The sequence below is a fragment of the Notolepis coatsorum genome (genome assembly GCF_963971535.1).
Source record: "Notolepis coatsorum genome assembly, chromosome: 1".
Classification (NCBI taxonomy): Eukaryota; Metazoa; Chordata; class Actinopteri; order Aulopiformes; family Paralepididae; genus Notolepis; species Notolepis coatsorum.
This window is the reverse complement of record NC_140165.1, coordinates 118,365,618-118,389,268: the sequence shown is the minus strand read 5'-3', so window position 1 is coordinate 118,389,268 and position 23,651 is coordinate 118,365,618. Positions and strand designations below refer to the sequence as shown.

Genomic DNA, 23,651 nt, shown 5'->3' with positions numbered 1-23,651 from the left:
CATAGTTTTCTAACGTTAGTCTTTCTTTCCTCAACGCTCAATTCTATAAACACTTGACCGATACCCATCAATGCACAGCGCTCTAGCATGTTCTGACTGTGAACACCTAAAGCTGAGGCTCAGACCGACCCACCGTTTTAGATTTTTGGCTCATTTTCCCTTATGTTAGAATTTTTTTAATGTAAAAATAATGGTTGCAGATATAGATGAGGGCGCCAAAACTGCGCAGAGCAAAAAATAAATAAAATTTTTTTTTTTATTTTTTATTTATTTTGGCGCCGCCCTGTGGGTGGCGCTCTAGGCGACCGCCTATATCGCCTGTAGGAAGCTCCGCCCCTGCACACACACATACACACACAGATACACGCACACACAAATAAACATCTGATTTAACTATGGTATATTAGAGTCAGCATATTGTTTCTGATTTAACTACAGGATAATAGAGCCAGCGTATTGTATCTGATTTAACTACAGTATAATAGAGCCAGCGTATTGTATCTGATTTAATTACAGTATAATAGAGCCAGCGTATTGTATCTGATTTAACTACAGTATAATAGTGTTGGTGTATTGTATCTGATTTAACTACAGTATAATAGAGCCAGCGTATTGTATCTGATTTAATTACAGTATAATAGAGCCAGCGTATTGTATCTGATTTAACTACAGTATAATAGTGTTGGTGTATTGTATCTGATTTAACTACAGTATAATAGAGCCAGCGTATTGTATCTGATTTAACTACAGTATAATAGAGCCAGCGTATTGTTTCTGATTTAACTACAGTATAATAGTGTTGGTGTATTGTATCTGATTTAACTACAGTATAATAGAGCCAGCGTATTGTATCTGATTTAACTACAGTATAATAGAGCCAGCGTATTGTTTCTGATTTAACTACAGTATAATAGTGTTGGTGTATTGTATCTGATTTAACTACAGTATAATAGAGCCAGCGTATTGTATCTGATTTAACTACAGTATAATAGAGCCAGCGTATTGTTTCTGATTTAACTACAGTATAATAGTGTTGGTGTATTGTATCTGATTTAACTACAGTATAATAGAGCCAGCGTATTGTATCTGATTTAACTACAGTATAATAGAGCCAGCGTATTGTTTCTGATTTGACTACAGTATAATAGTGTTGGTGTATCTGATTTAACTACAGTATAATAGAGCCAGCGTATTGTATCTGATTTAACTACAGTATAATAGAGCCAGCGTATTGTATCTGATTTAACTACAGTATAATAGAGCCAGCGTATTGTTTCTGATTTAACTACAGTATAATAGAGCCAGCGTATTGTTTCTGATTTAACTACAGTATAATAGAGCCAGCATATTGTTTAGAGGGCAGCAAATTAGACCCAGGCAACTACCGCCCTGTTTCTATCCTTACATCCATCTCGAAAGTCATGGAAAAAATAGTATACGAACAGGTTGAAAAGTACCTTGCGGGAAAATAATCGAATCTACGAATTCCAATCTGGCTTCAGAACATCCCACTCCACTGACACATGCCTTCTCTATTTGAACGACCACATCAAGCAAGAGGTGGACGTGGGCAAATACTGCGGCATGGTCATGCTGGACCTACAAAAGGCCTTCGACACTGTCAATCACACCATTCTGATTGACAAGCTAAAAGCAATTGGTTTTGATAGTCTTATCAGTGAGCTGGATACAATCCTACCTGGAGGGGAGAGAACAGATGGTGGAGGTAAACGGTACCCTATCCCCCCCCCTCACAGTGAGCTGTGGTGTTCCACAAGGAAGCATACTAGGACCGCTACTGTTCCTAATTTATGCAAATGACATGTCGTCAGCTTGTGACTGCAACTTGTTCCTGTTTGCGGACGACTCAGCCCTGCTGGTTTCTGACAAGAACAAGTTACAGGTTGAAAAAACCCTCAGCTCGGAACTAGGCAAAATCTGCATATGGCTCGCCGACACAAACTATCATTACACATGGGCAAAACGGAGTCCATTCTCTTTGGTTCAAATAACAAACTCAGCAAGACCGACGGCTTCTCAGTTACAGTGGGTGACAATATTGTCACAAGGAAAGATGAAATTACCTACCTGGGTTCCATCCTAGAGGCTAATCTTTCCTGTGACAAAATGGCATCCAATGTAATAAAAAAAGTCAACCAACGAACTCGATTCTTGTACCGGATCTCCTCTCTGGTAAACAAGAATACCCTGAGGACTCTGGCAGGAGCACTCATTCAAGGGTACTACGACTATGCTTGCACCTCATGGTACCAAAGCACCTCAAAGGCACTAAAAACCAAATTACAAACATCTAAAAAAAAACTAGTCAGACTACTGCTTGACCTTACTCCTAGAACCCACCTCACCCCTGCCCACTTTGACAACCTAGGATGGCTTAGAGTAGACGCCAGAGTACAGCAACTTGCAATGGGCCTGGTCTACAAGATACACTACACCACACAGGTACCCATGTACATGTCAAAATACTTCCCAAAGGTCAGTGAATACCACGATCACAACACCAGAGGGAGCTCCACAAATCATGTTAAACCCAGATTCGGCTCAAACAAGGGACTAAACACGTTTCGCAATTATGCCACATCAATGTGGAACGCCCTACCCAAAGCTGTAAAGGAATGTGAATTACTACCCACTTTCAAAAACACTCTCAAAGAACACCTACGGGAGACTGCAATTCGAAACTGGCCCCTACAAATGTCCTAACCCAGTTGTACAGTAAATGACCAAGTATACCAGGGCATACAGTGACATGTGGTTGGCCATGCCCGCTACGATTGTGCAATAAAACAATAGTAATAGTAGTCATAATAATAAGATAACTAAATAGACATGATAAATAGACATGTTAATAAATCACTTAAAGGCACTGGATCCTATGTACACGCCTATACAATGTGCAGTTTTACTTCTATGTCCCTATGCTATACTTGCTGTTACTAACTATACTATGCAACAATCACAACAAGTTATTGTCTTAAAGTCCTTTTACCCTTCTTTTAAAGTGTAATTTTCTTGTGTGTTTAAAGATAGTATAGTATTATAATAGTGTTGGTGTGTGTGTGCGTTCTAACAGGGTCCTGGGTCACTTCGAGAAGCCGCTCTTCCTGGAGTTGTGTCGTCACATGGTCTTCATCCAGCTGCACCAGGGGGAGGTCCTGTTTCGTCCCGGGGACATAGACGACAGCATCTACGTGGTTCAAGACGGACGACTAGAACTCTGCATCCATGAGAACGTAAGATCTCCGGCGCGGCGTTAGAACTCTGCATCCAGGAGAACCTAAGATCTCCGGTGCGGCGTTAGAACTCTGCATCCAGGAGAACCTAAGATCTCCGGCGCGGCGTTAGAACTCTGCATCCAGGAGAACCTAAGATCTCCGGCGCGGCGTTAGAACTCTGCATCCAGGAGAACCTAAGATCTCCGGCGCGGCGTTAGAACTCTGCATCCAGGAGAACCTAAGATCTCCGGCGCGGCGTTAGAACTCTGCATCCAGGAGAACCTAAGATCTCCGGCGCAGCGTTCACATAAAGCATCTTAACACATTGACTGCCACGCAATTCGGTTATCATTACCCTTAGAATGCCAGCCTTCTAGTAGTTTCCGTGGTCGTTGCACTATGTTTGCGAAGCTGTGTGTGTCTTCTGTATTATAGCTGTAGAGACATGGTGTGATCATTTTTAACAAACATTACTTGTAGTCCAGCATGGGAATAATAGTTTGTTTCCACACGCTGTAGTTTGTAGTTTATTATATGCTAAACATGGCGCGTTTCCAAGATAATCGTATTTTTTCATAGATCACGAGATAAAACGCGTTATGTGCAATACACGTTTCGATGGTCAAATACGCTTGGGCGACGGAATTTCTAGGCGATCAATGTGAATCTATGTCCCGGCAGGAGGAGTGGCCACTGGCAGGAGGCGTGGCCACTGGCAGGAGGAGTGGCCACTGGCCAAGCAGAAATGAAAGTTAGAGTGTGATTCAACCCAAGCCATCGCATTTCAGACACGGACGATACCGCCACCTGGTGATAGTCGATCGGCATTGCAGTTCTATTCTGTGGGGATGGTCGAAAATGATGCAGATCGCTCTGGGCAAGTCTGTAGAGCGGGGATCAAAGTAAAAAGATCAAACGATCCAAAAACAACTTTTTATGTTTTTGGCGCAGAAAGTATTAATCATTAGTGTTTGTCTAAGACCTGATCCCTTTTTCTTTTTACTAATGCCAAATACTGTATAGTGTTTTTTAGGGGTGTAACGATGCATCGATTAATCGAAATGCATCGATTCTAATGTGTTCGATTCGATGCATCGATATGTTAGAATCGATTATAATCAAAATGTATCAAAAAAAATTGGGTCTGAATTAAGAAATGTAATCGTTTTAATTTAAAGTGTAACTAATAGTCGGAAATTGGTTTTAAAGGAAAACTCCAACATTTTGGGAAATTAGCTTATTTGCCATCTACCCTGGAGTTAGACAAGAAGATGCATACCTTTTTGTTCTCTGTGCATGCAGTAGCAGTAGGAAGACGTTGGGAACTAGGCTAATGGAGGAACCTACTTCCAGTGACTGATGCTAAGCTAGGCTAACGGTGCATGTCTTCCTACTGCATGCACAGAGAAGAAAAAGGTATGTATCTTCTTGTCTAACTCCAGGGTAGATGCCAAATAAGCTAATTTCCCAAAATGTTGGAGTTTTCCTTTAAGCCATAAATATTGGATCAGATTTCTTTTCTATAAAAAACAGCATTTAAAGGTGAATTGTATCCCTTTAAATGCCCTTTTTAAAATGAAAAACTGTGCTTAGAAAAGTACTTGAAAGGGGCGCCCTAGTAGCACACCATGTATCGCGCTGCGTCGCGAAGCGGCCGTCCCGGGTTCACTTCCCGCTCCCGGTGACTTCCATTTGTCGCATGTCTTCCCCGCCTCCTCTCCCGTTCATCCTCTCCTCATCTGTCGGTCATGTCTGACCATGAAAAAGCGATAAATGCAATTTATTTTTTTAAATCTTAGAAAAGGGGGCGCCCCAGTGGCGAACCACATAGCGCGCTCAGCCGCGACACGGCCGACCCGGGTTCGACTCCCGAACCCGTTGTTATTTGCCGAATGTCTTCCCCCCACTCTGTCTCCCATTCCTCCTCTGTCTCTCTCTACTGGACTGCCCAGTAGAAATAAAGCGATAAAACGCCAAAAAAGAAATCTTTAAAAAAAAATCTTAAAAAGTACTTGAAAGTCCGTGAATTTCATTTCGCAATGTCTGTGGGAAGGAACCCTGTTGGAGTCCATTTCAGAGGAAATTGTGCACCTTTTGTCCTGTTTGTGGTGCGGCAGGACGGGACGGACGCGGTGGTGAAGGAGGTGTTGGCAGGAGACAGCGTCCACAGCCTGCTCAGCATCCTGGACCAGATCACCGTACGGCATCGTTATTCCTCCTCTCCTCTATTTGTGGTTATATATATATATATATATATATATGTTGTTTTAATGATTTAAATTTTGAGTTTAAACATGTTCGTTTACATCTCGATTGGGACTGCATGCATGGTAAAACATTGAATGAGTGTCTACGTTACCTTTTTAACCCTTTCACTACCACACTGCCAAAGGGTTAACCCTTTCACTGCGGCACTACAGAAGGTTAATAACCCTTTCACTACCACACTACAGACGGTTAACCCTTTCACTACGACGCTACAGAAGGTTAACCTTTCACTACCACACTACAGACGGTTAACCCTTTCACTACCACACTACAGAAGGTTAACCCTTTCACTACCACACTACAGAAGGTTAACCTTTCACTACCACACTACAGACGGTTAACCCTTTCACTACCACACTACAGACGGTTAACCTTTCACTACCACACTACAGACGGTTAACCTTTCACTACCACACTACATACTGTTAACCCTTTCACTACCACACTACAGAAGGTTAACCTTTCACTACCACACAACAGAAGGTTAACCCTTTCACTACCACGCTACAGAAGGTTAACCCTTTCACTACCACACTACAGAAGGATAACCTTTCATTACCACACTACAGAAGGTTAACCGTCTAGTGTGGTAGTGAAAGGGTTAACCGTCTAGTGTGGTAGTGAAAGGTTAACCTTCTGTAGTGTGGTAGTGAAAGGGTTAAGATGTTACATAGAGGACTAGTTCCCACTGACTGAGCCGTCATATTATAATATATATATATATTATATTATACTGTATATTTCTGAGCTTGTGGGAGCTGTGACTACCAGATGCTCCTCTTAACTCACTGATTATGTAGTATATTGCTAAAAAGAATTTTTTTAAATGCCCATATTTCGGTATTTGATACAGATGTTGCGTTCATTTCATAATGACTATACTTAAAGAAACACATCAACATTTTGGGAAGTTAGCTTACCGTCTTCTCCAGAGAGAGACAAGGAGATAGATACCAGTTTCCCCTCTGTGCGTTCAGTACTAGAAAGAAAGCTATCTGGCTGCACGTTAGCCTAGCTTAGCACAATGATTGGAACCAGAACCCGTCACTGTCCGCTTCCATTCATTGTGCTAAGCTAGGCTAACGTGCAGCCAGATAGCTTCCTACTGAACGCTCACAGAGGAGACTGGTATCTATCTTCTTGTCTCTATCTGGAGAAGACGGTACGCTAATTCCCCCAAATGTTGGCGTGTTCCTTTAAGCGCTACACCTGATTGCATTTGTGATGGCTGTTATCTACCTCTGTGTGTCCATGTGTCTCAGGGCTATCCAGCTCCTTATAAGACGGTCTCCGCCAGGGCTGCAACCTCCTCAACTATTGTGCGTCTGCCAGCGGTGGCCTTCCAGTCGATCTTTGAGAAGTACCCCGAGACTCTGGTCCGTGTGATCCAGGTACAGACGCAGGGAAAGTTGAAATACTGCACATAATACTGCAACAATGCGGCGAATGTACCTTATTGTACCTTATCACGTGTGGCAAGTTAACAGATGAAATGTACGTCGACCGAGTTGCAACGCACACTGAGAAGCGTCAGTGGGCTTTGACTGTCTTTCACAAATGAGCCAAAATATGAATTCTTCACGTCATTGATGTCCAATTTTATTCATTTAGTTAATTAACAATTGATCAAAGTCCTTTAGGTACAAGGTAGATCTCACAAAGCATTTTCATATATACTTATTATATAGAAGTAATTTAACCCATAATGCCCTGCTGCCCTGGTTTCAAGCCCTCAGTAATCCCTTGGTAAACTAAAACACTTTGCTCCAATAACCATGAAAGTGTTTTGTGTCGTCCTTCTGTGTCCCGCTGCCTGTAGATCATCATGGTGCGTCTGCAGAGGGTGACCTTCCTCGCTCTACATAACTACCTGGGCCTGACCACCGAGCTCTTCAACACGGTACTGCACTCCTATTGCGGCTTTCCTGCTTACTTATTCTTAATCTTTCTGTATTTTTCACCCATCCCAATTTAGTCGTTATGCCAATTCCCTTCCTGGTCGTTGCGCACATTGCCCCACTGTCGGCCTGGGGAGGGTGTAGAACTACCACATGCTGCCCCACTGTCGGTCTGGGGAGGGTGTAGAACTACCACATGCTGCCCTACTGTTGGTCTGGGGAGGGTGTAGAACTACCACATGCTGCCCCACTGTCGGCCTGTGGAGGGTGTAGAACTACCACATGCTGCCCTACTGTTGGTCTGGGGAGGGTGTAGAACTACCACATGCTGCCCTCTGTCGGTCTGGGGAGGGTGTAGAACTACCACATGCTGCCCCACTGTTGGTCTGGGGAGGGTGTAGAACTACCACATGCTGCCCCACTGTCGGCCTGGGGAGGGTGTAGAACTACCACATGCTGCCCTGCTGTTGGTCTGGGGAGGGTGTAGAACTACCACATGCTGCCCTACTGTCGGCCTGGGGAGGGTGTAGAACTACCACATGCTGCCCTACTGTCGGTCTGGGGAGGGTGTAGAACTACCACATGCTGCCCTACTGTCGGCCTGGGGAGGGTGTAGAACTACCACATGCTGCCCTACTGTCGGTCTGGGGAGGGTGTAGAACTACCACATGCTGCCCTACTGTCGGTCTGGGGAGGGTGTAGAACTACCACATGCTGCCCTACTGTCAGTCTGGGGAGGGTGTAGAACTACCACATGCTGCCCCTCTGTCGGTCTGGGGAGGGTGTAGAACTACCACATGCTGCCCTACTGTCGGTCTGGGGAGGGTGTAGAACTACCACATGCTACCCTCTGTCGGTCTGGGGAGGGTGTAGAACTACCACATGCTACCCTCTGTCGGTCTGGGGAGGGTGTAGAACTACCACATGCTACCCTCTGTCGGTCTGGGGAGGGTGTAGAACTACCTCATGCTGCCCCACTGTCGGCCTGGGGAGGGTGTAGAACTACCACATGCTGCCCCACTGTCTGTCTGGGGAGGGTGTAGAACTACCACATGCTGCCCTACTGTCGGCCTGGGGAGGGTGTAGAACTACCACATGCTGCCCCACTGTCGGTCTGGGGAGGGTGTAGAACTACCACATGCTGCCCCTCTGTCGGCCTGGGGAGGGTGTAGAACTACCACATGCTGCCCTACTGTCGGCCTGGGGAGGGTGTAGAACTACCACATGCTGCCCTACTGTCGGTCTGGGGAGGGTGTAGAACTACCACATGCTGCCCTACTGTCGGTCTGGGGAGGGTGTAGAACTACCACATGCTGCCCTACTGTCGGCCTGGGGAGGGTGTAGAACTACCACATGCTGCCCTACTGTCGGCCTGGGGAGGGTGTAGAACTACCACATGCTGCCCCACTGTCTGTCTGGGGAGGGTGTAGAACTACCACATGCTGCCCTACTGTCGGCCTGGGGAGGGTGTAGAACTACCACATGCTGCCCTACTGTCAGTCTGGGGAGGGTGTAGACTACCACATGCTGCCCTACTGTCGGCCTGGGGAGGGTGTAGAACTACCACATGCTGCCCTACTGTCAGTCTGGAGAGGGTGTAGAACTACCACATGCTGCCCCTCTGTCGGCCTGGGGAGGGTGTAGAACTACCACATGCTGCCCTACTGTCGGCCTGGGGAGGGTGTAGAACTACCACATGCTGCCCTACTGTCAGTCTGGAGAGGGTGTAGACTACCACATGCTGCCCTACTGTCGGCCTGGGGAGGGTGTAGAACTACCACATGCTGCCCTACTGTCAGTCTGGAGAGGGTGTAGAACTACCACATGCTGCCCTACTGTCGGTCTGGGGAGGGTGTAGAACTACCACATGCTGCCCCTCTGTCGGCCTGGGGAGGGTGTAGAACTACCACATGCTGCCCCTCTGTCGGCCTGGGGAGGGTGTAGAACTACCACATGCTGCCCTCTGTCGGCCTGGGGAGGGTGTAGAACTACCACATGCTGCCCTACTGTCAGTCTGGTGAGGGTGTAGAACTACCACATGCTGCCCTCTGTCGGCCTGGGGAGGGTGTATAACTACCACATGCTGCCCTACTGTCAGTCTGGGGAGGGTGTAGAACTACCACATGCTGCCCTACTGTCGGTCTGGGGAGGGTGTAGAACTACCACATGCTGCCCTACTGTCGGTCTGGGGAGGGTGTAGAACTACCACATGCTGCCCTACTGTCGGCCTGGGGAGGGTGTAGAACTACCACATGCTGCCCTACTGTTGGTCTGGGGAGGGTGTAGAACTACCACATGCTGCCCTACTGTCAGCCTGGGGAGGGTGTAGAACTACCACATGCTGCCCCACTGTCGGTCTGGGGAGGGTGTAGAACTACCACATGCTGCCCTACTGTCGGTCTGGGGAGGGTGTAGAACTACCACATGCTGCCCTACTGTCGGTCTGGGGAGGGTGTAGAACTACCACATGCTGCCTTACTGTCGGCCTGGGGAGGGTGTAGAACTACCACATGCTGCCCTACTGTCAGTCTGGGGAGGGTGTAGAACTACCACATGCTGCCCCTCTGTCGGCCTGGGGAGGGTGTAGAACTACCACATGCTGCCCTACTGTCGGCCTGGGGAGGGTGTAGAACTACCACATGCTGCCCTACTGTCGGTCTGGGGAGGGTGTAGAACTACCACATGCTGCCCTACTGTCGGTCTGGGGAGGGTGTAGAACTACCACATGCTGCCCTACTGTCGGCCTGGGGAGGGTGTAGAACTACCACATGCTGCCCTACTGTCGGCCTGGGGAGGGTGTAGAACTACCACATGCTGCCCCACTGTCTGTCTGGGGAGGGTGTAGAACTACCACATGCTACCCTCTGTCGGTCTGGGGAGGGTGTAGAACTACCACATGCTACCCTCTGTCGGTCTGGGGAGGGTGTAGAACTACCACATGCTACCCTCTGTCGGTCTGGGGAGGGTGTAGAACTACCACATGCTACCCTCTGTCGGTCTGGGGAGGGTGTAGAACTACCACATGCTGCCCCTCTGTTGGCCTGGGGAGGGTGTAGAACTACCACATGCTGCCCTCTGTCGGCCTGGGGAGGGTGTAGAACTACCACATGCTGACCTCTGTCGGCCTGAGGAGGGTGTAGAACTACCACATGCTGCCTACTGTCTGGGGAGGGTGTAGAACTACCACATGCTGCCCCACTGTCTGTGTGGGGAGGGTGTAGACTAACACATGCTGCCCTCTGTCAGTCTGGGGAGGGTGTAGAACTACCACATGCTGCCCTCTGTCGGTCTGGGGAGGGTGTAGAACTACCACATGCTGCCCTACTGTCAGTCTGGGGAGGGTGTAGAACTACCACATGCTGCCCTGCTGTTGGTCCGGGGAGGGTGTAGAACTACCACATGCTGCCCTACTGTCGGTCTGGGGAGGGTGTAGAACTACCACATGCTGCCCTACTGTCGGCCTGGGGAGGGTGTAGAACTACCACATGCTGCCCCTCTGTCGGCCTGGGGAGGGTGTAGACTACCACATGCTGCCCTACTGTCGGTGTGGGGAGGGTGTAGACTAACACATGCTGCCCTCTGTCAGTCTGGGGAGGGTGTAGAACTACCACATGCTGCCCTACTGTCGGCCTGGGGAGGGTGTAGAACTACCAGATGCTGCCCCTCTGTCGGCCTGGGGAGGGTGCAGAACTACCACATGCCTCCTCCGATACATGTGGAGTCAGCCGGCCGCTTCTTTTCACCTGCCAGCGAGGACTCTCACTGGGGGAACGTAACGTGTGCGGAGGATCACGCTATTTCCCCCAGATCCTTTCCCTGCTGAACAGGCGCCCCGACCGACCAGTAGGAGTCACTGTTTACAACGACCAGGACCCACACCCCACCGGCTTCCCACCCGCTAACACTGCCACTTGTGTTAGTATGGACGACTGACCAAGCCGGAGGTACCGCTGACAGCTGGATTCGATCCCAGAGTCTCTGCGGTGGTAGGCGAGTGCTTAGTCCACTGCGCTACCCAGCCGCGCCCCCCCTTTCCTGCTTACTTTTATAAGGAAGTCTGCAGCAAAGGAGGCGGTCTGCACTCTTGATTATTATAAGATAATTCCTGACTCCGAGTCGAAATGCATCGGTCATTATCCATGTTTTGAATAAAGGATTTTAAAATGAGCTTATAATCGGAGTGCCTCGGATTTCCTTCAGACTGCCTCCTTCACTATGGACTTAAATCAAATCTAATAAAATGTATTTGTAAGGCCTGACAACAACACACGTTAATGTCCCCATGGGCCGGACACGTCTTCTTTAAACAAGTCAAGAAGAAACATCACAATAAATCAATAACAAAACAAAAACACCATAAAGTCCAATATTTTTTTTAAATAAATGCAAAATGAAGGCAACACTCCCAGACATACCCCACGTGAAGGTAAGGAAAAACTCACTAAAACCTAGCAATAGGAAAAAATGCACCACAGGCAATGTGGAGGAGAGAAACCCAAGGGGGGATCTCCCTTCTTAGATGTGGGTGATAGTAGTGTTGCAATAAAACAGGTGAACAGTTGGTAAGCATGCACTCATATGTGTAGTGAAACACGGATAACACTTCCTTTTTAAAGTAAGCCACAAAGTGGGCTGATGATGATGATGATGATGATGATGGTGTGTGTGTGTGTGTGTGTGTGTGTGTGTGTGTGTGTGTGTGTGTGTGTGTGTGTGTGTGTGTGTGTGTGTGTGTGTGTGTGTGTGTGTGTGTGTGTGTGTGTGTGTGTGTGTGTGTGTGTGTGTGTGTGTGTGTGTGTGTGTGTGTGCGTGCGTGCGTGCGTGCGTGCGTGCGTTACAGGAGAGTCAAGCCATCCCGCTGGTGTCCGTCACCCATGTCCTCGGGGAGGCCCACCCCCCCAAGGGGCTCCGCAGGCAGCACTCCCAGTCGGACGACTCCAGCTCTGAAAAGGGGCCCCCGGGGCCGACGGCAGACGGAGGTTGGTGTTGGACCATTGAGCCCGTTGGTTATATGTGACTGAAGTCATCCCCTGCTGTAGTTGTAATAATAATAATAATAATAATAATAATAATAATAATAATAATACACTTTATTTGTAGAGCACCTTTCCTACAGAGACTGCAGCTCAAAGTGCTTCACAACAGAACAAAGACAGGCCTAAAATGAGCACATAAAGTGCAGACATATACAATCACCGTTTTTCACATTAGGATCTAACATCCCATAACAGGCCACCTTGTTTTTGGTTTGATTCAGTTTTAAATAGACAATAATAAAAATAGTAAGATCAAATAGACAGAGGCAATGGTGCAGTGCAATAAAATAGTAGAATAGAATAGATAAAAAAAAATGTATACAGTGCAATAAAATAGCTCTGGATTACTGTTCAACAGTTCAAAGTCGTCTTTACCTTCTCTGTTTGGTATCCACAGTTTAAAACTTGACAGTCTTCCCTCCTGTTTTATACCCACCTTGACCCTTCGAACCTCCCACTCGGGGCAAACCTCCCTCTCAGGGTAGTAATGTGTGTACTACGTGTTAAACTGTTTAGTGGATATGGGCTGTTCATAGTGTACTACGTGTTAAACTGTTTAGTGGATATGTGCTGTTCATAGTGTACTACGTGTTAAACTGTTTAGTGGATATGGGCTGTTCATAGTGTACTACGTGTTAAACTGTTTAGTGGATATGGGCTGTTCATAGTGTACTACGTGTTAAACTGTTTAGTGGATATGTGCTGTTCATAGTGTACTACGTGTTAAACTGTTTAGTGGATATGGGCTGTTCATAGTGTACTACGTGTTAAACTGTTTAGTGGATATGGGCTGTTCATGGTGTACTACGTGTTAAACTGTTTAGTGGATATGGGCTGTTCATAGTGTACTACGTGTTAAACTGTTTAGTGGATATGGGCTGTTCATAGTGTACTACGTGTTAAACTGTTTAGTGGATATGGGCTGTTCATAGTGTACTACGTGTTAAACTGTTTAGTGGATATGGGCTGTTTATAGTGTACTACGTGTTAAACTGTTTAGTGGATATGGGCTGTTCATATAGTCCACGACTACTAGACAAAGGATTTTCTCAACCAACGTAATTGAGTAGTGTATTTAATCCAGGGCTGCAAGGATGAATCGATGTCGTCAATGACGTCGACCGTGACATTTTGTCGATTTGCATTTTCATGACCGACGCGTCGTGTTGTTACTCATCTTGTCTTTGCAGTGGAAATGGCAGATGTACTAAAAAGCTATTTATCATTTCCGTCCGGTAAAATATCTCTCTTGACTGATATTTAAAAATTTTTTATCTACCAGCCACCTTGGCTTGTAAGCCAAAACGTTTTGAAAAAAAGAAGTTGTTCCCTGTTTTTCAGCATTTAGCTACAGGCATAGATAAATTGTATGTAATGATAAACAATGTCATAGTAACGGGCGGGTGTTATATTCTTTCAAGATAATAATAATAATAATAATAATAATGAGTCAATAGCTAAAAAGCATTAATGGCATGTAGGTTACTCACCCTACTCATGTACAGTAGGCATCCACACTACACAGCATTTACAGACATAAATAAACGTCATGGCTCATCTTCTACTCTGGGTGTCCAGTAGATGGTGTCAAAGAGGCAACGACCCATGTGACCAGTAGATGGTGTCAAAGAGGCAACGACCCATGTGACCTGAGGATAGTAGTATTGCACTTGAAAAACACGTCAATACATTTTGAAATGTTCAATTGCAAATGTAATCAATTGTTGTTTTTTCTGGTAAATTAATCGTTTAGATGAATCGACTAATCAATAAAATAATCAATAGATTAATTAATAATCATTAATTGCAGCCCTGATTTAATAGACAAATCTGTAAAATTGTCTGGAGAATACATTTTATCATGTAAAATGACGTATTTGCTATTATATATATATAGTGTTAATGGTGTGAATAATCTTCCAGTAATAATTAACGTTATTACAACACGAAAATCATAAAAAAAAACATTTAACCAACTGTAACCAGCTTAGTCGACCCTAATGACTGATGACTTAAAGATTTGAATCTGTAATATCGTCACACTGCGACCTCTAGACCAGCGGTTCTCAACAGGGGTGCCGCAGCACCCTAGGGTGCCTCCGAGAGCTGCCAGGAGGGGTGCCTTGAGATAAAAAAAAAAAAAAAAAAAAAAAATATATTTTTAGTATTTTTTTTTTTGGATTACAGAAAATTATCACTAAAGTGCTATCTGTTGCAGCTGCACTGTTTTCCATGAAAATACCATATTTGGATAAGTTTGACCATTTCTCAAAATCTGAAAATCATTATTTAATAAAACACAGAAAAGGATCACCAAGTTACTCTGGATAAAAAAACCTTTACAGACAACATTGAGACAAAGCTTCCTGACACATCTCCATCCAAACTCTTGGAAGAACTCTTTGAAATCTCATCTGATACCAGCTGGAGAGCTAGTTTCAGAGTGTGGTGCTGAGTACCAAGTATCTCATGATGCAGCAGTTAAGGTGTTGATACCATTCAGCACCACATATCTGTGTGAAGCTGGCTTTTCATCCATGACAGCTCTGAAAACAAAATATAGGACCAAGTTGAGCCTTGAGGATGACATGCGTGTTGCCTTGTCAAAGATCTCCCCACGTATTGACCGTATTATTAGCCAGCAGCAGCAGACCTCACATTGAGCTAGAAATGTCCACTGAGTGAACAAGTGCTTATCTTCTGTATTTATTTATATTTTTTGAGAAATGGTAACTTGGTGATCCTTTTCTGTGAAATGGTCACACTTATCCAAATATGCTATTTTTATGGAGAACAGTGCAGCTGCAACAGATAGCACTTTAGTGATCCTTTTCTGTATTTAAAAAAAATACATGATTTTCAGTTTTTGAGAAATGGTCACACTTATCCAAATATGCTATTTTTATGGAAAAGAGTGCAGCTGCAACAGTGATAATTTTCTGTAATTTTATTTAAAGAAATATGCTATTTGATTTACTACTACAAGCAGTGTAATGTCAACAGTACTAAGCCATTTAGACCTGAAACACCTGTTAATAATGCATTATATAGCCTGAATATACACACAAATGTGTTTCCCGGTTTCTTAAATAAACATTATTTTGAAAGCAAGCACTTTTGTCATCATTGTAGCAAAAAAGACCGGACCGGAAAAGTCTTTATCGTATGTAGGGGTGCCCTGGAATATTTTATTGAACACAGGGTTGAAAAAAAAAAAATCTTTTCTTTGGTCTGGAGTAAGTTCTCACACTGTAAATGTCTCCAGACCTCTCTTGACAGAGCCGGAGGCGTGGCCAGCAGTAGTGACTCCTCCCCCAGAGCCTGAGGTGTGGCCAGCAGTAGTGACTCCTCCCCCAGAGCCTGAGGTGTGGCCAGCAGTAGTGACTCCTCCCCCAGAGCCTGAGGTGTGGCCAGCAGTAGTGACTCCTCCCCCAGAGCCTGAGGTGTGGCCAGCAGTAGTGACTCCTCCCCCAGAGCCTGAGGTGTGGCCAGCAGTAGTGACTCCTCCCCCAGAGCCTGAGGTGTGGCCAGCAGTAGTGACTCCTCCCCCAGAGGTGTGGCCAGCAGTAGTGACTCCTCCCCCAGAGGTGTGGCCAGCAGTAGTGACTCCTCCCCCAGAGCCTGAGGTGTGGCCAGCAGTAGTGACTCCTCCCCCAGAGGTGTGGCCAGCAGTAGTGACTCCTCCCCCAGAGCCTGAGGCGTGGCCAGCAGTAGTGACTCCTCCCCCAGAGGTGTGGCCAGCAGTAGTGACTCCTCCCCCAGAGCCTGAGGTGTGGCCAGCAGTAGTGACTCCTCCCCCAGAGGTGTGGCCAGCAGTAGTGACTCCTCCCCCAGAGCCTGAGGTGTGGCCAGCAGTAGTGACTCCTCCCCCAGAGCCTGAGGTGTGGCCAGCAGTAGTGACTCCTCCCCCAGAGCCTGAGGTGTGGTCAGCAGTAGTGACTCCTCCCCCAGAGCCTGAGGTGTGGCCAGCAGTAGTGACTCCTCCCCCAGAGGTGTGGCCAGCAGTAGTGACTCCTCCCCCAGAGCCTGAGGTGTGGCCAGCAGTAGTGACTCCTCCCCCAGAGGTGTGGCCAGCAGTAGTGACTCCTCCCCCAGAGGTGTGGCCAGCAGTAGTGACTCCTCCCCCAGAGCCTGAGGTGTGGTCAGCAGTAGTGACTCCTCCCCCAGAGCCTGAGGTGTGGTCAGCAGTAGTGACTCCTCCCCCAGAGCCTGAGGTGTGGTCAGCAGTAGTGACTCCTCCCCCAGAGCCTGAGGTGTGGCCAGCAGTAGTGACTCCTCCCCCAGAGCCTGAGGTGTGGCCAGCAGTAGTGACTCCTCCCCCAGAGCCTGAGGTGTGGCCAGCAGTAGTGACTCCTCCCCCAGAGGTGTGGCCAGCAGTAGTGACTCCTCCCCCAGAGGTGTGGCCAGCAGTAGTAACTCCTCCCCCTGAGGTGTTGCCAGCAGTAGTGACTCCTCCCCCAGAGCCTGAGGTGTGGCCAGCAGTTGTGACTCCTCCCCCAGAGGTGTGGCCAGCAGTAGTAACTCCTCCCCCTGAGGTGTGGCCAGCAGTAGTGACTCCTCCCCCAGAGCCTGAGGTGTGGCCAGCAGTAGTGACTCCTCCCCCAGAGGTGTGGCCAGCAGTAGTAACTCCTCCCCCTGAGGTGTGGCCAGCAGTAGCACCCCCTCTCCTATATCCACTGAAAAACAAAAAATGTAAACCAAACGCAACACCAAGTAAAGAGGGTCTCTTTTTCCTCGAGGTCGCAGCTTGATGACATTACAGATTCTACCCTTTTTAACCCTTTCACTACCACACTACAGAAGGTTAACCTTCCACTACAGACGGTTAACCTTCTGTAGTGTGGTTGTGAAAGGGTTAACCTGCTGTCGTGGGGCAGTGAAATGGTTAACCTTCTGTATTGTCGCAGTGAAAGGGTTAACTGTTTGGTAGTGTGGCAGTGAAAGGGTTAAGTAAAAAAAAGTCTGTTAAATTAAGTCTGTTCATATGTCACAACAGAGACGCCACAGAAGAGCAACACCACAGAAAACAGATGCAGAAAGTCTCGTTCTTTCTCCAGCCCTATGCCCGTCACAGGTACTGTATATAAATATATAGGCCTACACCTTTTAAGTTCCATATAGCAGCAACATCATATGGTTACTGAGCCCTTTTCCCATCTTGCTGCAGAGGAGGTCTCCAACGACCTCAACAGGGCTTATGAACGGGCAAGAGGTTCAAAGGAGGGAACGCCACCCGCGAGTCCACTCGCCTACAAGGTCTGTAGAGGTCTTATATGTTTCAGTAAAGGTCTTGTATGTTTCAGTAAAGGTATAGAGGTCTTATATGTTTCAGTAGATGTCTGTAAAGGTCTTATATGTTTCACTAAAGGTCTGTAGAGGTCTTATATGTTTCAGTAGATGTCTGTAAAGGTCTTATATGTTTCACTAAAGGTCTGTAGAGGTCTTATATGTTTCAGTAAAGGTCTTGTATGTTTCAGTAAAGGTATAGAGGTATTATATGTTTCACTAAATGTCTGTAAAGGTCTTATATGTGTCAGTAAAGGTATAGATGTCTTATATGTTTCAGTAAATGCATGTAGAGGTCTTATATGTTTCAGTAGATGTCTGTAAAGGTCTTATATGTTTCAGTAAAGGTCTATAGAGGTCTTATATGTTTCAGTAAAGGTATAGATGTCTTATATGTTTCAGTAAAGGTATAGATGTCTTATATGTTTCAGTAAAGGTATATAGGTCTTATATGTTTCACTAAAGGTCTATAGAGGTCTTATATGTTTCAGTAAAGGTATTATATGTTTCAGTAAAGGTATATAGGTCTTATATGTGTCAGTAAAGGTATATAGGTCTTATATGTTTCAGTAAAGGTATATAGGTATTATATGTTTCAGTAAATGCATGTAGAGGTCTTATATGTTTCAGTAAAGGTATAGAGGTCTTATATGTTTCAGTAAAGGTATAGATGTCTTATATGTTTCAGTAAAGGTATATAGGTCTTATATGTTTCAGTAAAGGTATAGATGTCTTATATGTTTCAGTAAAGGTATAGATGTCTTATATGTTTCAGTGAAGGTATAGATGTCTTATATGTTTCAGTAAATGCATGTAGATGTCTTATATGTTTCAGTAAAGGCATGTAGAGGTCTTATATGTTTCAGTAAAGGTCTATAGAGGTCTTATATGTTTCAGTAAAGGTATATATGTCTTATATGTTTCAGTAAATGTATATATGTCTTATATGTTTCAGTAAATGCATGTAGATGTCTTATATGTTTCAGTAAAAGTATAGATGTCTTATATGTTTCAGTAAAGGTATAGATGTCTTATATGTTTCAGTAAATGCATGTAGATGTCTTATATGTTTCAGTAAATGTCTGTATAGGTCTTATATGTTTCAGTAAAGGTCTATAGAGGTCTTATATGTTTCAGTAAATGCATGTAGATGTCTTATATGTTTCAGTAAATGCATGTAGATGTTTTATATGTTTCAGTAAAGGTATAGAGGTCTTATATGTTTCAGTAAAGGTCTATAGAGGTCTTATATGTTTCTTAAGTACTGTTTTTTTATAAAGTTAGGCAATGCCTCAATCTGCTGGGCTCCCCCTCTGGAACCTTGTCAAGGACCCCCATGGGATCCCCACGTGGGGAACCGAGATGACTGAAGTGCAAACATCTCTTTTAAACCAAAAGTACAGTTAAATAGGAATAATAATAGATGATATGTTTTATAGTCACTTTACACAACAACAGACGAGCATGACATGAACGCACAAGGATGGATGGGGAGGAGGGGCTAAGAGAAGGATGGATGGGGAGGAGGGGCTAAGAGAAGGATGGATGGGGAGGAGGGGCTAAGACAAGGCCGTGGAGAAGAGATGGGCAAACTGAGAGAGAGACACTCTGGAGTCTCTAATGTCTTGGGGGAGGGAGCTCCAGAGCCTGGGAGCCGCCCTGGAGAGCAGTCCATGTCACCCCACTTCTCAGGGACCTGCGCTGGCTCCCCATCGCCGCACAAATCCGCTTCAAGGCCCTCGACCTGGCATACCGTGCGGCAAAGGGAACCGCTCCCGCCTACCTACAAACCCTCAAGACCCCTACGCTCTGCATCTTCTGGCCGCCTCAGACCTACTCCTATCCGAGCTCCGGGAGGGTCATCAAAGAGAAGTCGCCTATTCTCAGTCCTTGCCCCACAATGGTGGAATGAACTACCCACCCCAGTTAGGAGCCGAAACACGCCCAATCTTTCGCCGTCGACTAAAGACGCACTTCTGCAACCATTATCTGAAATAAAAAAATAATTCTAACCTTACTGTCATGTGCTTGTCCTAATATACTAACCTACACTGTATCACACTTTGATGAACATTGTTACTCAGCTGATAGAGTTGTGCCCTTCCTGATGACCTGTCGTACAGAACTTGTAAGTCGATTTTAGGGGTGTAACGGTACACAAAAACCACGGTTCGGTACGTACCTCGGTTTTGAAGTCACGGTTCGGTACGGGTTTTCAGTACAGTGGGGGAACGTTTGGTTTTCCATGTTCCACTCAGGGGTGATGTAGTGTGCAGTAACTAATTGTACTGGTAGGGCTGTCAGCGAATATTCTATATTGAAATTAATAATCGACATGTAAAAAAAAAAAAAAAATTATATTAGATTGTGAAAAACACAGCCCCCAGTGGGCGGTCGTTAGTGGTTAACGTACCGTTGTATTCGTTCGGTACACTACACAGCCGCTCGGTACGGTACGGTACACACTGAAACGGTTGGGTTCGGTACGGATACGTGTACCTTCACACCCCTAGTCGCTTTGGATACAAGCGTCGGCTAAATGACTAAATGCAAATGTGAATCTCACGCCTCCCTTCTCTCCCCGTCCGTCAGTCCATCTTGAAGAAGAGCGTGACCATGCAGGACGCGCCGCCGGCCGTCTACCACTACTCTGGGGGCGGACACTCTGGGGGCGGACACTCTGGGGGCGGACACTCTGGGGGCGGACACTCGGGGCAACACGTGCACCATAACAAAGTCAACGCCATCTTCCAGGCTGCCAAGAAGGACCTCCTCCAGGCCATCCAGATACAGGTGTGAGCAGTGTGTGTCTTCTTACTTCATGTAGTGGTTCTAATGTCTCCGTGTTGTGTCATATTACATTATATAATCATATTATAATTAATCTGCATATTATATTGGACTACATTTGCACTATATGCTATTATATTATGGTACTATATTATATATATCATGTACTATATATCTCATATCACATTATATATGTTGTTGTATACACTATTATATACTATATACTATTATATACTGCAGGTATACTATACTGTAATGTGTACTATATGTATGTACTATGTATGCATTTAAATGTAAAAAAAAGAAAGAACGTAAGTCTTCAGGGGGTAGGGCCCGACAAGCCTAGTGCTTCTCCCTTCAGCCCTTTTCGGACAATTGGACAATGCTGCAATAGCAGCTGGTAAAACTTTGCAGATTTATGGTTATTTATTTATTTATGGTTATTTATTGTTATGTGTCCAAAACCCAGAAATAAAAAATGACTGGACTGGAATGTCTGTGTTATAAAAGTACTTAACCCACAAGATAAACTTGGTTTTTGTTCAGGGATTGGATTGGGTAGTTTGTTGAGGGGCTACTTAAATGCACACTAAGACGGGAAGCCCTATACCTGCCAATGACTCTGTGACCTCTGACCTTGCTCCCTTCTTGCCAGGACCCCAGTCTGCTGGAGGGCCGGGTGACGCTGCGCCAGGTCAAAGCTGGCTGTGTTGTGGCCAGCCAGGGGGACCAGGTCAGTCTGTCAGTCTATACTGTGTTGTGGCCAGCCAGGGAGACCAGGTCAGTCTGTCAGTCTATACTGTGTTGTGGCCAGCCAGGGAGACCAGGTCAGTCTGTCAGTCTATACTGTGTTGTGGCCAGCCAGGGGGACCAGGTCAGTCTAGACTGTGTTGTGGCCAGCCAGGGGGACCAGGTCAGTCTGTCAGTCTATACTGTGTTGTGGCCAGCCAGGGGGACCAGGTCAGTCTGTCAGTCTATACTGTGTTGTGGCCAGCCAGGGAGACCAGGTCAGTCTGTCAGTCTATACTGTGTTGTGGCCAGCCAGGGAGACCAGGTCAGTCTGTCAGTCTATACTGTGTTGTGGCCAGCCAGGGGGACCAGGTCAGTCTGTCAGTCTATACTGTGTTGTGGCCAGCCAGGGGGACCAGGTCAGTCTGTCAGTCTATACTGTGTTGTGGCCAGCCAGGGAGACCAGGTCAGTCTGTCAGTCTATACTGTGTTGTGGCCAGCCAGGGAGACCAGGTCAGTCTGTCAGTCTATACTGTGTTGTGGCCAGCCAGGGGGACCAGGTCAGTCTGTCAGTCTATACTGTGTTGTGGCCAGCCAGGGAGACCAGGTCAGTCTGTCAGTCTATACTGTGTTGTGGCCAGCCCGGGGGACCAGGTCAGTCTGTCAGTCTATACCAGCCAGGGAGACCAGGTCAGTCTGTCAGTCTAGACCAGCCAGGGGGACCAGGTCAGTCTGTCAGTCTATACTGTGTTGTGGCCAGCCAGGGGGACCAGGTCAGTCTGTCAGTCTAGACCAGCCAGGGAGACCAGGTCAGTCTGTCAGTCTATACTGTGTTGTGGCCAGCCAGGGGGACCAGGTCAGTCTATACTGTGTTGTGGCCAGCCAGGGAGACCAGGTCAGTCTGTCAGTCTAGACCAGCGCTTCTCGAACTACGGCTCGCGACCCAAAGTGGGGTTGTGGGTAGGTGACAGTGCATTGGCAAATAATTTTTTTATAATAATTTAAAAAGAATATATATATTTGAATGTTCTGGCAACATATTTTGGCTAAATATGCCTCATTTTATAAATTTGTATTGATAACATAGTGCTGTAATAAAATTTTATACAAGGAGCATATACGGGCGAACAATAAAACACTATCAGGTCAACAGTAATTATATATCTTATACAAATAAAACAATATATATGGTATAGAAAATAATAAACGTGGACTTTAGGTGATAGCCTAATCTACCTTTTTGTTGAACTAATTCTAATAATTAATCTGGACCTTCAGAACAGCTTGCATCGTTCGGTATAGACTGCTGTTCCGAAAGATGTAGCTGTCGTGCACTGACCCAGGGAACTAACCACATTAGTAATTAAATTACTGGCGTTACACACACCATCTGGATATGGATGGAATAGGTATGTTTCCTATTTTGAAAAACATGCTCATTTTCGCCGGGTGGTATCGCGCCCACGACATTGGGGAAGCCGACAGTGTTAAGAAAAGACAGCTTCGTCACTTATAATTCTATTGTACTATATTCTATTGTGCTAGATTTAATTTAGTTTATATCCCATTTAAGTGTCGCTTATATAGAAAAGAAGAAAATAACAAACAGACACAATTAACTTTCAAACTGAAGTGGGAAACCAACTCTGAATAAATAAATAGAGTTTATTCTGGAGCATAACACCACAACATTGCCTGCTCAATATCATATATCTGCTCAATATCATCCTTGATTTCATCCAGAGTGATATTCTCCTTCAAAATATTATTTCGCGGTCACGCTGTTACTGCTCCCATGATCATCACCTGTGAAGAGGCAAATTTACATAGAAAGGGGAGGTGCCAATTGCACTGGACGCAAAGCTGAAGCAACGCATGGGCCACCTTCATTTCAGCCGCTGCGCGTCCTTTGAGAGCGATATGCGTCGAAAAAAGCAGCGCAAACCCTTTCTGGATTCGGCCCTAAGTGTGGGGTCGCCAAAAAAAAATCCTAAATAAAATGGGGTTGTGGTATAACAAAGTTTGAGAAACCCTGGTTTATACTATACTATATTATACTATACTATACTATACTGTACTGTACTATACTATACTATATTATGCTATACTAAAACTCAGTTCTCATTGTATTACTTATTGTGGAAGTGAGCATTGTTGGGGGTAACATGTGCCGTTACTTATTACTTTTAGCAGTAACACAGTAATATAACTCATTACTAATATCATTTCAGTAATATTATTACAGTTATTATGTACAATACATGTACAATACATGTTACCGCTCAAAATTAAGTGTTTATTGTTTTTGTTTATGAATTCCTCTCATGAGGCCTAATCCTCTCCCTCAAGACACACCACAGCACTGTCCGTCACACAACTTCTACCGCTGTGTGATTGAGAGCGTTCTT

The 23,651-nt window shown here is 45.6% G+C and overlaps 1 protein-coding gene across 1 annotated transcript in view; it reads left to right on the top strand.

The window, feature by feature from the left end:
- pnpla7b (patatin-like phospholipase domain containing 7b) overlaps positions 1 to 23,651 on the top strand; it is a 217,252-nt gene that overhangs the window by 17,448 nt on the left and 176,153 nt on the right. Inside the window, 9 exon segments of the mRNA XM_084338011.1 lie at positions 3,095 to 3,254; positions 5,354 to 5,434; positions 6,767 to 6,895; positions 7,324 to 7,404; positions 12,243 to 12,381; positions 17,435 to 17,512; positions 17,606 to 17,694; positions 20,317 to 20,517; positions 21,170 to 21,247. Of these exon segments, the coding sequence (XP_084194137.1) occupies positions 3,095 to 3,254; positions 5,354 to 5,434; positions 6,767 to 6,895; positions 7,324 to 7,404; positions 12,243 to 12,381; positions 17,435 to 17,512; positions 17,606 to 17,694; positions 20,317 to 20,517; positions 21,170 to 21,247 (1,036 nt within the window).